Source organism: Bufo gargarizans, chromosome 1 (genome assembly GCF_014858855.1).
Source record: "Bufo gargarizans isolate SCDJY-AF-19 chromosome 1, ASM1485885v1, whole genome shotgun sequence".
Lineage (NCBI taxonomy): Eukaryota > Metazoa > Chordata > Amphibia > Anura > Bufonidae > Bufo > Bufo gargarizans.
This window is the reverse complement of record NC_058080.1, coordinates 417,961,043-417,975,352: the sequence shown is the minus strand read 5'-3', so window position 1 is coordinate 417,975,352 and position 14,310 is coordinate 417,961,043. Positions and strand designations below refer to the sequence as shown.

Below are 14,310 nucleotides of genomic sequence, written 5' to 3'. Positions count from 1 at the left end.
ATCACTCCCTTTGCGCCTTTGTTTACTTTGTGGCCCCTTTCTAGTGATAGGTGCAAGTTCCAGAGGGGAGAACCACACATATCTGACATTGACATATGCTTCATAGCAAGAACGTAAACATAAGAAACCTGAGACAGAAAAAATGTTGAGAATTTATTTATATGCAAGAGTGTTGTGAGCATGCTCTGTAACATACACATAGGGAGTCCGGATCCATTGTTGTCAAAGATACTGTTTCAAGCAGCAGTAGCTTTCAATATAATCCTGCCCTTTGGTAAGTTGACTGCTCAGTGGCCGGTGTGAAAATTGCAATATTTCAGGTTTGTTACAAATGTGACAGTGACATGGAACTGGAAAAAAACTCAAATATGTTATTAAATGTGAGCGTGTTTAACCTGAAATGTTTTTAAATTTAAACAACTGATAATTTCCTGACAATATATTACCCTTAAAGAGGTTGTCCGATACCTAAAAAAATGTAGGGGTGCCCAGGCATGGGCTCAAAATAATAAAAGCTCCACTTACATGGTCAGACAGTCCCAATTCCAGTGCTGCAGCCCCCCTCTCCATTGCTTGTGGTCCCCACTGGACAAGAAATACAATATGCCATTTGTCATGTCGCTGCTGTCTGCCAATGAATAGTTTCAGTGGTAGTGTGCACTTTTTTTTTTTTTTTTTTTTTATAACTACCTCTAAAGTTTTTTAGGTCTCTGTCAACCCTCTTAAAAAATGCCACCAAGCTGATGCTACAAAATACAGTGTACATAATTCTAGTAAATGGGATAATAGAGTTGTCAAATCCTGCTACCACTATGGCAGAAGTAACCATGTTTGCAAGTATTCTAATTGTAAATTAGAAGATTAAGTTAGAAACCTCCCTCAAATGAATACTAGCCATTACATGGGCCATTTTTACTTCTTGTATTCATTTGCCTGCAGTATTTTTTATTTCTGGAGCCTTAATTATCTGTTTTTACTGTGATGTTATAGAACTTGGAGCATATGGAAAGCTAAAATATTATGACACTATGACTGAAGAAGGTAAGATTTTTTGGAAAACTTGCTAGTATTTTGTTGTTTGTATTGGCTTATTTGTACCTTTTATTTATATGATTATTCTTCATCCCTGCATGGTTCACCAAGGCTGCTGCAGTTGTTGGTGTCGGTGTTTGCCTGGTTTGATGTTGTTTGCCTTCAGTTGTGTTTCTTGTGTTTTTCAGATATACAGTACTGCTTGCCACAGTATTTGACCTTAGGGACACCAAATGTGTACTAGTATGTTTGGCCAGAAAAGCATTATACGCTTATTATGACGTGTCTGTTACTTCATTTTATAATAGGAAGTTGCTTGAGGGTATTACTATTCAGGAGATGTATTGCTTAATTATATTTACTTTTGACTTACTACCATATTAGAACAGATAGCTGATTAGTAATTACAGGATGAAGGGCCTATTATGCTTTTGTGAAATGGATCTTTGTGAATTTCCATCTACTGTGCATTTCTGTTCCCTGACTAAAGTGTTATATGCATTTATCAATAGCTTTGAACATGCATGCAGTTTTGGAAGCCAAAACCAGGAGTGAATAAAAAAAAAAAAAAAGTCATATCTGTCCTTTGTACTTTCCCCCTTTATGATCCACTCCCGATTTTGGCTTCCAAAACTGTGTGCAGAAAACTGACTGTGTGGCTGTACCCTAAAAACTGAGCTAAACTATACACAAAGACATGTGAAATTATAGTAAAAAAGTAAAAACAGATGACACCGCATATTTAACTATACAAATAACCTGTAAGTGATGTGCGATATAAAAGAGCAACCTGTCACCAAAATTTCACTTTTCTATGTTTGGACCAGTCTTGTTTGACTGATATCATAAATATACTTTACACTATGTAAAGGCTATTTTATTTCCAGTAACATGGACTAATCCTCCTGAAATTTAAATATTCACAATTTACATTTCACATGTAACCTCACATTTACTGCTGAGCAATAATTAATGTGACTGGAGAAAACCTAAGAAACACATTTTAGAATACTCATAAAAGATTACTGTACAGTGTATATATATATATATATATGTGTTAAAGGGGTTTTCCAAGTGTTTGTTTTTTGTTTTTTTACTGATGACCTATCCTTATTTACTGATTAGAATCAGTGATAACATGGTACCTCAATCTGCCATATATAAACTTATCATTTACTTTTTATTTATCATGCATGTGAACGCTATTAAATACAATGGAAAATTCATGTTTTTCGTTTATCCCCCGTCCCAAAAAATAATAAAAGTTAATCAATAACTCATGTTCCCCAAAATAATACTAGTGAAAAGTACAACTCATCCTGCAAAAATAAGCCCTCCCAATGCTACATTAATAGTAAAAAAATAAGTTATGGCACTTGTAATAGATATCGATTTCTTTTTTTTTTTTTTTATGTATCTAAACAAAATAATAACTATACATGTTTGGTATTAAGCCGCAGAAAAAGGTCATGTCATTTTAGAGCACGGTGTACGCCGTGATATCAAAACCCCAAAAACCTCAGTGGAATTGTGGGATTTTTATTTTACTTTACCGCACAAAGAATTTTTTGCCAATACAACACATGGTAAATTAAGTGGGGACGTTAACAAATGCATATTCTGCAAAAAATAAGTCCTCATATGGCTATGTGAAAATTAATATGGCTATGGAAAAAAAAAAAATCGTATCGCCCGGGACATGCAGTTCCGGGCGCCAGGCAGATAGTTTGTTTAGTAGCTTAGCCCTGCTGCGGGCAATAGCAGGGCTGAGATGGCTCTGTTTACCCGAGCAGTGGATCGGCGAGGATCTGGGCGTGGAGAGGCATTCCCATGGTGATGGGACGCTTGAAGTTAAAATATACCATCGGATTGGAGAAAACTGATCCGATGGTATTATCTAAACCCGAGGTGTTCCCATGGTGATGGGGACGCACCTCTGACAGGGCGCTGCCATCCGTGGCACCTGAGGGGTTAATTGTGCGGACAGCAGCTCCCTGTCAGAGGCCGGGTATTGGGAATGTTTCTACAATGTTTGCATTGGTGGGCAGTGCGCCCTCCCCCCCTTCCTAGTATTAAAATCTTTGGTGGGCAGTGCGCCCTCCCCCCCTCCATCATTGGTGGTGTCACGGATGAACCGCGAGAAACCGCAAGATATCCGGAAATAAAACGCAGTCAATCGATTTTTTGATTGTCGCATCTAGGAATTACAGATTCAATTCCTGATGCCCAGCAGATAACGCAATAAAAATAAATTCAATTCCTGTAATTACAAACTGTTGTCTTAATGTAATTACAGCTAGTCTTCTTAATTAACCCTACACAAAGAACTTCCTTGCTGCAGAAATCTCACAGCTAGGTGCGAACCAACACCTTTCAAGTACATTTGGTCTGTCACTGATAGAGGGCCTGCAAGTCAGACTTTCTGGCACCAATGGAAAATGAATAGGTCATATGATTTTTACTCCGTTGTACGAATATCATCCATAGGATAGATATGTAAATTATATCATTTTGTTGGTCAGGATCCGCTGAGTATTCTGATATAAAACATATGCCGCTGGGATAAGCCACATCCAGGTTATTAAACATCTCAGTAACCGAATATGATATAGTCCTCATGTATAGTGTCAATGAGATCGATGTTTTCAGAGGATTGTAAATTTGTCATTATTAGTTGTGTGCGACGGACGTGTGCTGAGATATGAAAATGTCATATTTTTGGGATTTGAACTTCCCTCCGAATAACAGCACCAGCCCAGGGGCTGAGCCTGAGATCCCGCCCTAACAGCTGGACCCTTCATAAGGCCATGAGTGAAATCTAATGGGAGTCCTCCCTTGTGCAATATCATCTGAAGAAGCCAGCCACGAGGACCAAGGTGGGCTGGCAGCCATATTTACCGGACTTTTTATTCTGGAACAAACAGACTTTCTTGGACTTTCCACAAAGGACATTCTTCTTCTGAAACTAAGTATTCCCTTTCATCTGTTTTCCCTTTTTATTTTACACTGGACTATCCTTCCCTATCATTGTTATTTTTAATAATTTCTGTATATGTTAATCATTTGTATTGTATGTATAATAAATGACGTTAGTCATTTTCTTCAGCCTCATACCTGCTCTGAGCACCGCAGAACGAATCCTAGCCGTTTCTGAAGAGTCGGTACCCGGATAGTTGTCGTGTTTAGTCAAGGGTTTCCCTTGCCCTGTTACAGGGGATGGTGGCAGTCTACCTACATATTGCGTAGTGTATGTTTTCTGTAGTCTGCACGCTTCCTCCTAGCCTGTCTGCTGCCCAAATTCCAGCGGTTTCAGTTCACCGATCGCATCCCCACAGTGGACGATCTGCGGTCTGAAACATATTGGAAGGCATTGAGAGTTCAGGCCACTAGGGGGCGTGTGATAGCAGGGGCAGCACGTGTTACAGTGCTGGCCGCGCTTTGTGACAGTGTTTGGCAGTGTTTGGGATCTGTGTTGTGCTCAAAGCATCTAGACAGGGTTGAACTAATTTAACCCTGTCAGAACCAAACAAATTTGGTGGTGTTGTGGCTGAGAGCAATACTTTTATTTACATATACAGAGGGACGGTGTAACCCAGTACCCCTTCCCAAAACCTTGTTTTCTTTATCTATCTTTTATTTGGCGTGAAAATGTCCGTGGATTACAAGAAAATGAATGTATCAGATCTGGAAAATCTGTGTCAAATTCGACGCATTGAAATCGGCCGCAAGACAAGGGCCGACCTGATAAAAGACTTGTTCAGATGGGATACCCAGCAACTGCGGGGGCTGGATGTGTCCACTGCGGAGGGCGCAGACCCATCTGTCTTAAGTCCGGGGGAACCGGAGACTGCAACTCCTGACGACAGTGAGAGGGAACATCCTGCGGGCCCTGTTACTCCCTCTGCTTGGGAGGACGTCAGTACGGACCCTGGTGTCAGAGTTTCTCCAAGTACTCGCCTGGAACCAGCCAGTATGGGACTGTCCACTTGTGCTGATCCTATAATGCAGCAGGCATTACAAAGGCTGATGGACACTGACCCAATGAAGTACCTGCAGTACATGGCGGAGGAGCGACAAGCCGCTGCTGCAGAACGTCAAGCTGAGCGGGAGCGCCAGCATGAACTGGACATGGCCAGGGTGCAACAGTCCAGCCGGAGTTTGTCGCCCAACTTTCCTGCGGAAGGAGCAGCATCACACGTGAGTGCAAAATTTAAATTTGCTCCCATTGAAAAGGACACTGACATAGACTTGTTTTTGCGATCCTTTGAGAAAGCCTGCCGTCAGTACCGTCTGTCCCAAGACCAGTGGGCCAGACACCTGACACCCTTGCTGCGCTACAAAGCGCTTGATGCTTTTGCGGACTTGCCTATGGAACAAGATAATGATTATACTGCAATCAAAAATGCCATCATTGCCAAGTATCAGATGACCCCTGAGGTCTATCGTAAAAAGTTTAGGTCCTTGCAGAAGAAGCATACAGACTCTTATCCGGATGTGGTCAGCAGTTTACTCACCACATTCCGCCAGTGGACTCTAGGCCTCAAACGGGTCTTATAACATCTTAGAGGACTTAATGGTACTAGACCGGTTTCTGTGTATTTGCCCTGCTGATGTAAGACAATTTGTGCTGGAAAGGAAGCCTGCCTCAGCAACTGCTGCAGCTGAGCTCGCCGAGACCTTTGTGACGACCCGTGTGCCCGATACGCGCAGATCTGCACCATCTAGCTGGAGAGGAGGTCAGCCGAATACACGGGCAGACCCTCCTGCGCCTGTGAGCCGTCAACCACAGAGGACACCAAGTGCAGCTGCTGCTTCCAGACCTGGGCCGCCGGAAGGGGTCACCTGTCACTACTGCCACAGAACCGGACACATGAAGTTCAACTGTCCTGAGCGGAGGCAGACGTCATCAGCACCAACACCTGGACCACCTGTACCTCGCCCAAGGCAGATACAGCCAGCCAGCGCACCACAGCCAGGTAACTACCTCAAATGCCTTTTTCGCCGGTGGGCAAGAGATCCACCCCATCTCTAGCAATCACCAGCTTGTTACGGTGAATGACCAGCTTGTCACCGGTTTCCGAGACACCGGAGCGGATGTCACTCTGGTGCAAGCGCACCTTGTCCCACCAGCGGACATCATTCCGGATAAATATCTTACCCTCACTGGAGTGGGGGGCACGCTTTCTCACATTCCCCAGGCCCGGGTGTCCCTCGACTGGGGGGTGGGGGTTCAAGAGAAGGTGGTTGGGATCCTGGACCAGCTACCGGTCCCTGTTTTGTTGGGGACTGACTTGGGCAAGCTCGTGTCCTATTATGAACCTGCCACAAACCCCTCGGAATCCCTGGAAGGAGTCGGACACCCTGCCCACACCCAGGTACTTTGCCCACGGGGCCAAGAGCAAGGGGGATTAAAGGTGCCCAGTCCAGGGGTACCCGAGGTTAATGTAAAACCTGTTATGCATCATGTACCTGTTAATGTCACCTCTGCAGGGGAGGATGATCAAAATGCCAAAATGTGCCAATCTGAAATTATACCTGTTTTAGCAGTGACTCGCAGCCGCGCTGGTCAGAACTTGAGCTCAGAACAGGTGGAGGAGGTTCCGGCCTTCTCCCCCTCCTCTGACCACAGGGATTGTAACTTTCAGCTGCAGACCTCATATGCCACAGGGCAGCTGGCTGAAACAGATAGTGCTGCCTTCGTGCAAGCGCTACAGACCGACCCTAGCCTCGAGACACTCAGAAGACAGGCTTCTGAGCCTCTCGCAGACGGGGCGGCCTTCAAGGTGTATTGGGATGGTGGGAAGTTGTACAGTGAGCCAGTACAACACACCGAAGGTGAATCGAGTATGAGTACCAGGTTGCTTGTGGTACCTAGTGCATTCCGGGGGCATGTACTGAAGTCCGCACATGACATCCCCCTGGCAGGGCACTTAGGGATTCGCAGGACACTTGATCGTATTCGGGGACAGTTCTACTGGCCTCGGATGCGGATAGATGTGACGAACTACTGCCGCTCATGTACTGTTTGCCAAAAGGTAAAAAGGGCTGGGAATCCCCGCAGGGCCCCGTTGTGTCCACTGCCAATCATAAGCGAGCCATTTCACAGAGTGGCAGTTGACATAATTGGACCACTGCCAACTCCCAGCAGCAGTGGCAAAAGGTACATCCTGACGGTAGTGGATTTCGCCACACGCTACCCAGACGCCGTGGCGCTCTCCTCCCTGAGAGCAGACAAGGTAGCGGATGCACTACTTACCATTTTCTCCCGAGTAGGGTTCCCGGCGGAGATGCTCTCGGATCAGGGACCCCAATTTATGTCTGACCTCATGGAGGCTCTGTGTGCAAAGATACAGATGACGCACATTGCCTCCAGCCCATACCACCCGCAGACCAATGGCCTCTGTGAACGATTTAACGGGGCGTTGAAGCAAATGCTGTCAACGTTCACTGAATCGCAGGGTGGGGACTGGGAGCGATACCTGCCTCATCTGTTGTTTGCCTACCGAGAAGTGCCGCAGGAGTCCACCGGGTTCTCCTCGTTTGAACTCTTGTATGGCAGGAACGTCCGAGGACCCCTACAATTGATGCGGGAGACGTGGGAAGGCAAGGGTCACCCCACAGATGTCTCCGTGGTCGATTATGTCCTCCAGTTCAGGGACAAAATGGAGTCACTCGCTGCGATGGTGACAGAAAACATGGCCCAGGCTCAGGCCAAGCAAAAGAGGTGGTACGACCGCACTGCTGGAGAGCGGTCATTCGAGATAGGGGACAAGGTGTATGCCCTGCTACCCGTAAGGCAGAACAAGTTACAGGCCGCTTGGGAGGGACCATACACCATAGTGCAGCAGTTAAACCCCCTGACGTACTTAGTGAACATGGGAGGTAGGAAACAGAAGAGCTTCCATGTCAACATGCTGAAGGCCCACCACGACCGGACCCAGTATGTGCTGCCAGTGTGCAGCCGGTTAGAGCAGGAAGAGGCAGACCCTCTTCTAGATTTGCTGGCTGACATTCAGGAGTCGGACTGCGACATAAATGTCAACCCGCAACTCTCTCCGTCCCAGAACGAGCAGTTACAGGAGGTGTTGGGCCCGTACCGCCACACTTTCTCAAGTATCCCAGGGCGGACCAGTCTGACAGTTCACCGGGTAGATACCGGAACCCATCCCCCCATCAAGCAATCTGCTTATCGGGTCCCTCCAGAGGTGCAAGCCGACATGCAGAGAGAGGTGAGGGAGATGTTAGAGCTAGGGGTTGTTCAAAAGTCCTGTAGTGCATGGGCAGCGCCGGTTGTCCTGGTCCCCAAAAAGGACAAGACGACTCGGTTCTGCGTGGACTATAGGAAGTTGAACGCCATCACCACTACAGACGCCTACCCCATGCCTCGCATTGATGAGTTGCTAGACAAGCTGGCGGCCGCCAGCTATCTATCAATCATGGATCTGAGCCGGGGGTACTGGCAGATCCCTCTTGCACCTGACGCGAGGCAAAAGTCAGCCTTCATCACCCCATTCGGCCTCTTTGAGTTCACAATGATGCCGTTTGGGATGAAAAATGCACCTGCCACGTTCCAGCGGGCTGTAAACAACCTGCTGGATGACATTGCGGTGTTCAGCCCCACCTGGGAAGAACATCTCAAACACCTGTCCCAGGTACTAGAGAGGCTGTCCGTGGCCAATTTGACAGTTAAGCCAAGTAAGTGTCAAATCGGCATGACGGAGGTGCAGTACCTAGGTCACCGGGTGGGAGGTCACACCCTGAAACCTGACACGGGAAAGGTGGACGCCATCCTGGCATGGCCTCGGCCTATCACGAAGAAACAGGTCCAGGCATTTCTGGGGACCGCTGGCTACTATAGGAAGTTTGTTCCAGCCTATAGTACCCTCGCAAAGCCCCTAACAGATGCCACTAGGAAGAAGGAACCAAAAACCGTTAGTTGGACACTTGAGTGCGAGAACGCCTTCCAGGCCTTGAAGCAGGCGCTAGCTAGTGCCCCTGTGCTCCAGGCCCCAGACTTCAGTCGACGGTTTATTGTACAAACCGATGCCTCAGACTACGGTCTCGGTGCAGTCCTCAGCCAGGTGGATGAAAAGGGGGACGAACACCCTATTCTGTACCTGAGCCGAAAGCTCCTGCCCCGAGAGGTCGCCTATTCCACCACTGAAAAGGAGTGTCTAGCGATTGTGTGGGCTCTACAGAAGCTACAGTCATATCTGTACGGCCGCTCCTTCACGATCGTTACTGACCATAACCCCCTCAGTTGGCTTAACCGCACCGCAGGGACCAATGGCAAGCTCTTACGATGGAGCCTGTCTCTGCAACAGTACGACTTTACTATCCAACACAAGGCAGGTAGCCGACACCAAAATGCAGACGGGCTATCCCGTTGCGATGGGGAGCCAGACCGGTCAGCACAGGTTAGCGGCAACGCCACACGTCTTGGTGACGGATGTCTAGCCGCAGTCCCAGGGGGAGGTGTCACGGATGAACCGCGAGAAACCGCAAGATATCCGGAAATAAAACGCAGTCAATCGATTTTTTGATTGTCGCATCTAGGAATTACAGATTCAATTCCTGATGCCCAGCAGATAACGCAATAAAAATAAATTCAATTCCTGTAATTACAAACTGTTGTCTTAATGTAATTACAGCTAGTCTTCTTAATTAACCCTACACAAAGAACTTCCTTGCTGCAGAAATATTACAGCTAGGTGCGAACCAACACCTTTCAAGTACATTTGGTCTGTCACTGATAGAGGGCCTGCAAGTCAGACTTTCTGGCACCAATGGAAAATGAATAGGTCATATGATTTTTACTCCTTTGTACGAATATCATCCATAGAATAGATATGTAAATTATATCATTTTGTTGGTCAGGATCCGCTGAGTATTCTGATATAAAACATATGCCTATTTGAAAAGACCGGCACTCTCAACATACAGGACCATATGGATGATAGCAAATCACAATGTTTAATTAATAATATAAAAAGATAAAAGGATAAAATATACACTAACACTGGTTTGATATGGTATCTCACAAAGTTAAGCTAATTCTATAGTGTGAACATCACATATCCAATATTCATTCTTAAAAAGAAACCGCTGTAGGAAAAAAGAAGTGGACCGCTGTGGGAAAAAAGATCGTATGTATTCACATATAAATTCCTGAAAGGAAAAAGAAAAATGAGGATCCTTTTTAGTTCTGTCCTGAATGAGAACAAGCAATGTAAGATAGTGTTTGCCAAGATAGAAACAATGTTCCGTTATAGATGGTTATCGCTTTTCCGTATAGATGTTACTTAACGGTTTGGCAAACAAATGTCCTTGGTGATTACCCACTGTGTGGGCTTACCTTCCCTTCTTGCCGGTCAGATAGATTCCTCGGGGCTCGCTGTGAGCCGGCGTCCCGGCTGTAGCGCTGTCAGCGTCCCACGTGGGATTGGAGGAAAAATTTGTCAATCCGGAAATGACGTATCGGCATATGGGTTGGTGTTCAATAGTTTGCTCAGACTCGGCTTTTCGTTGTAGCGGCTGAGATAAAACTTACAGTGCACTGTAGTTGAAGTTCTTACTTCTCACAGATGGGTCATATTCTGATCTCTGGTTTAGATCTCTTAGTACCAAACGCGTTTCGGGAAACACTGTTCCCTTCTTCAGTGGTGATGACCCTCCTTCATGTTTGATTGGCTTTTATACCTTCCATTGGAAATTGCCAAGAACAGACATGGAATCTGTCCATTTGTTTCTTTATCTATTTTTAATCATCTACAGCATAATTATTTCATATCTGTTGTCATTTCCATCTCTTTGTTCCATAGTTCTTTTCGTATGTTTAATATTTTTTCTTCTTTGTTTAATATTTTTTCACCTGCGGTTATGTCGCGTTTTTAATGCGTTTTATTTTTGACATATGCGTTTTTTTAGTCAAAAGTTATAATATACTTTATAGTTCAAGGTCCATAAAGGGTTTTATTGCACGAACTATAGTTAGCTTTATATATCATTTATTGTGATCTATTGTATATATATGTGCAACTGAACAGATATTTACATCTGATAATACTTTAAAAATATTTTAAAAATATTTACTATGTCAACAATTGGAAATATAAAATAAAATGATAATAAATAAAATTGTAATTTACTAATCTAATACATTTAGCATTTTCATATTTGTTGATAAATGTCAACATACAACATTATATATATTTTTCTATCCATACATTTAGTTCTAGAATATAAAGGACATATCTTAGTGTTATTCAATGGTTTGCAATATACTGAAGACATATCCGCAAATTAATGCGGGTATATCTATAGATTATGCTTTGCATCCGGTTCTACAGAATTTTTTCTGGGATATTTATTTCTTTCCCAAGAAGCATTCTGTTTGGATGAGAGGGGGGTACGTGCGCCTTTCCCCAAGGGAGGGTCGCAGTGCCGATAAACGGCCAAACATGCGACTCTCCATTGGAAAAAAGGCGAACGACCCATATAATCAAAGAAAGCCAAAAATCTCTAGGTCAGCATTCAATCCTCTAGGTATAAGGCTTCCAAAGTCATATATTCTTTTAGACTCTGCCCTTGACATTTTTTCAATGTGGTTACCTCCTCTCCAGTCGTGATCTATCTGTTCCAGCGCTGAGAAGGACAGGCCCTTACAGTTTTTGTTGTGGACCTCTTTAAAATGTCTTGAGAGAGCATTGTTTTCACAGCCTTTAGCTATATTGTTAAGATGTTCCGATATTCGTGTTTTAAGTTGTCGTTTTGTCCTCCCAATGTATTGTTTATTACATGGGCACTGGATCAGATAGATCACGCTGGAGGAATTACATGTTAAGAGGCCCTTAATTGTCATTGAGAACGAGTTCTGTGTTGAGGTGATTTTTATAGTTTTTTTAGGGAATTTGGTTTTTCTACACCCAATACATGATCCACATCTAAAGAAACCATCAGGTTTTAACCAGTTTTGATTTGTTGTTTTTTTGCCCTTTTTTTTTTTTTTTTTTTTTTTTTTTTTTTTTGTTAAAAAAAAGGGCAAAAAAACAACAAATCAAAACTGGTTAAAACCTGATGGTTTCTTTAGATGTGGATCATGTATTGGGTGTAGAAAAACCAAATTCCCTAAAAAAACTATAAAAATCACCTCAACACAGAACTCGTTCTCAATGACAATTAAGGGCCTCTTAACATGTAATTCCTCCAGCGTGATCTATCTGATCCAGTGCCCATGTAATAAACAATACATTGGGAGGACAAAACGACAACTTAAAACACGAATATCGGAACATCTTAACAATATAGCTAAAGGCTGTGAAAACAATGCTCTCTCAAGACATTTTAAAGAGGTCCACAACAAAAACTGTAAGGGCCTGTCCTTCTCAGCGCTGGAACAGATAGATCACGACTGGAGAGGAGGTAACCACATTGAAAAAATGTCAAGGGCAGAGTCTAAAAGAATATATGACTTTGGAAGCCTTATACCTAGAGGATTGAATGCTGACCTAGAGATTTTTGGCTTTCTTTGATTATATGGGTCGTTCGCCTTTTTTCCAATGGAGAGTCGCATGTTTGGCCGTTTATCGGCACTGCGACCCTCCCTTGGGGAAAGGCGCACGTACCCCCCTCTCATCCAAACAGAATGCTTCTTGGGAAAGAAATAAATATCCCAGAAAAAATTCTGTAGAACCGGATGCAAAGCATAATCTATAGATATACCCGCATTAATTTGCGGATATGTCTTCAGTATATTGCAAACCATTGAATAACACTAAGATATGTCCTTTATATTCTAGAACTAAATGTATGGATAGAAAAATATATATAATGTTGTATGTTGACATTTATCAACAAATATGAAAATGCTAAATGTATTAGATTAGTAAATTACAATTTTATTTATTATCATTTTATTTTATATTTCCAATTGTTGACATAGTAAATATTTTTAAAATATTTTTAAAGTATTATCAGATGTAAATATCTGTTCAGTTGCACATATATATACAATAGATCACAATAAATGATATATAAAGCTAACTATAGTTCGTGCAATAAAACCCTTTATGGACCTTGAACTATAAAGTATATTATAACTTTTGACTAAAAAAACGCATATGTCAAAAATAAAACGCATTAAAAACGCGACATAACCGCAGGTGAAAAAATATTAAACAAAGAAGAAAAAATATTAAACATACGAAAAGAACTATGGAACAAAGAGATGGAAATGACAACAGATATGAAATAATTATGCTGTAGATGATTAAAAATAGATAAAGAAACAAATGGACAGATTCCATGTCTGTTCTTGGCAATTTCCAATGGAAGGTATAAAAGCCAATCAAACATGAAGGAGGGTCATCACCACTGAAGAAGGGAACAGTGTTTCCCGAAACGCGTTTGGTACTAAGAGATCTAAACCAGAGATCAGAATATGACCCATCTGTGAGAAGTAAGAACTTCAACTACAGTGCACTGTAAGTTTTATCTCAGCCGCTACAACGAAAAGCCGAGTCTGAGCAAACTATTGAACACCAACCCATATGCCGATATGTCATTTCCGGATTGACAAATTTTTCCTCCAAACCCACGTGGGACGCTGACAGCGCTACAGCCGGGACGCCGGCTCACAGCGAGCCCCGAGGAATCTATCTGACCGGCAAGAAGGGAAGGTAAGCCCACACAGTGGGTAATCACCAAGGACATTTGTTTGCCAAACCGTTAAGTAACATCTATACGGAAAAGCGATAACCATCTATAACGGAACATTGTTTCTATCTTGGCAAACACTATCTTACATTGCTTGTTCTCATTCAGGACAGAACTAAAAAGGATCCTCATTTTTCTTTTTCCTTTCAGGAATTTATATGTGAATACATACGATCTTTTTTCCCACAGCGGTCCACTTCTTTTTTCCTACAGCGGTTTCTTTTTAAGAATGAATATTGGATATGTGATGTTCACACTATAGAATTAGCTTAACTTTGTGAGATACCATATCAAACCAGTGTTAGTGTATATTTTATCCTTTTATCTTTTTATATTATTAATTAAACATTGTGATTTGCTATCATCCATATGGTCCTGTATGTTGAGAGTGCCGGTCTTTTCAAATATACATTTTCTTACATTTGTGAAGGGTGAATCACTTTAGACCAGAGCACCTCATTGTGTCTGTGAGAGGGTGAGCTATTTCCCTTTTCCTTATTCTGTTTTGCACTCTATAAAACATATGCCGCTGGGATAAGCCACATCCAGGTTATTAAACATCTC

At 43.2% G+C, this 14,310-nt stretch overlaps 1 protein-coding gene across 1 annotated transcript in view; it reads left to right on the top strand.

Moving 5' to 3' along the window:
* The window catches only part of SLC24A2 (solute carrier family 24 member 2), a 366,846-nt gene that overhangs the window by 234,122 nt on the left and 118,414 nt on the right, over positions 1-14,310 (top strand). Inside the window, exon 5 of the mRNA XM_044286497.1 lies at positions 991-1,041. Within this exon, the coding sequence (XP_044142432.1) occupies positions 991-1,041 (51 nt within the window). The remainder of the gene's footprint in view (positions 1-990; positions 1,042-14,310) is intronic.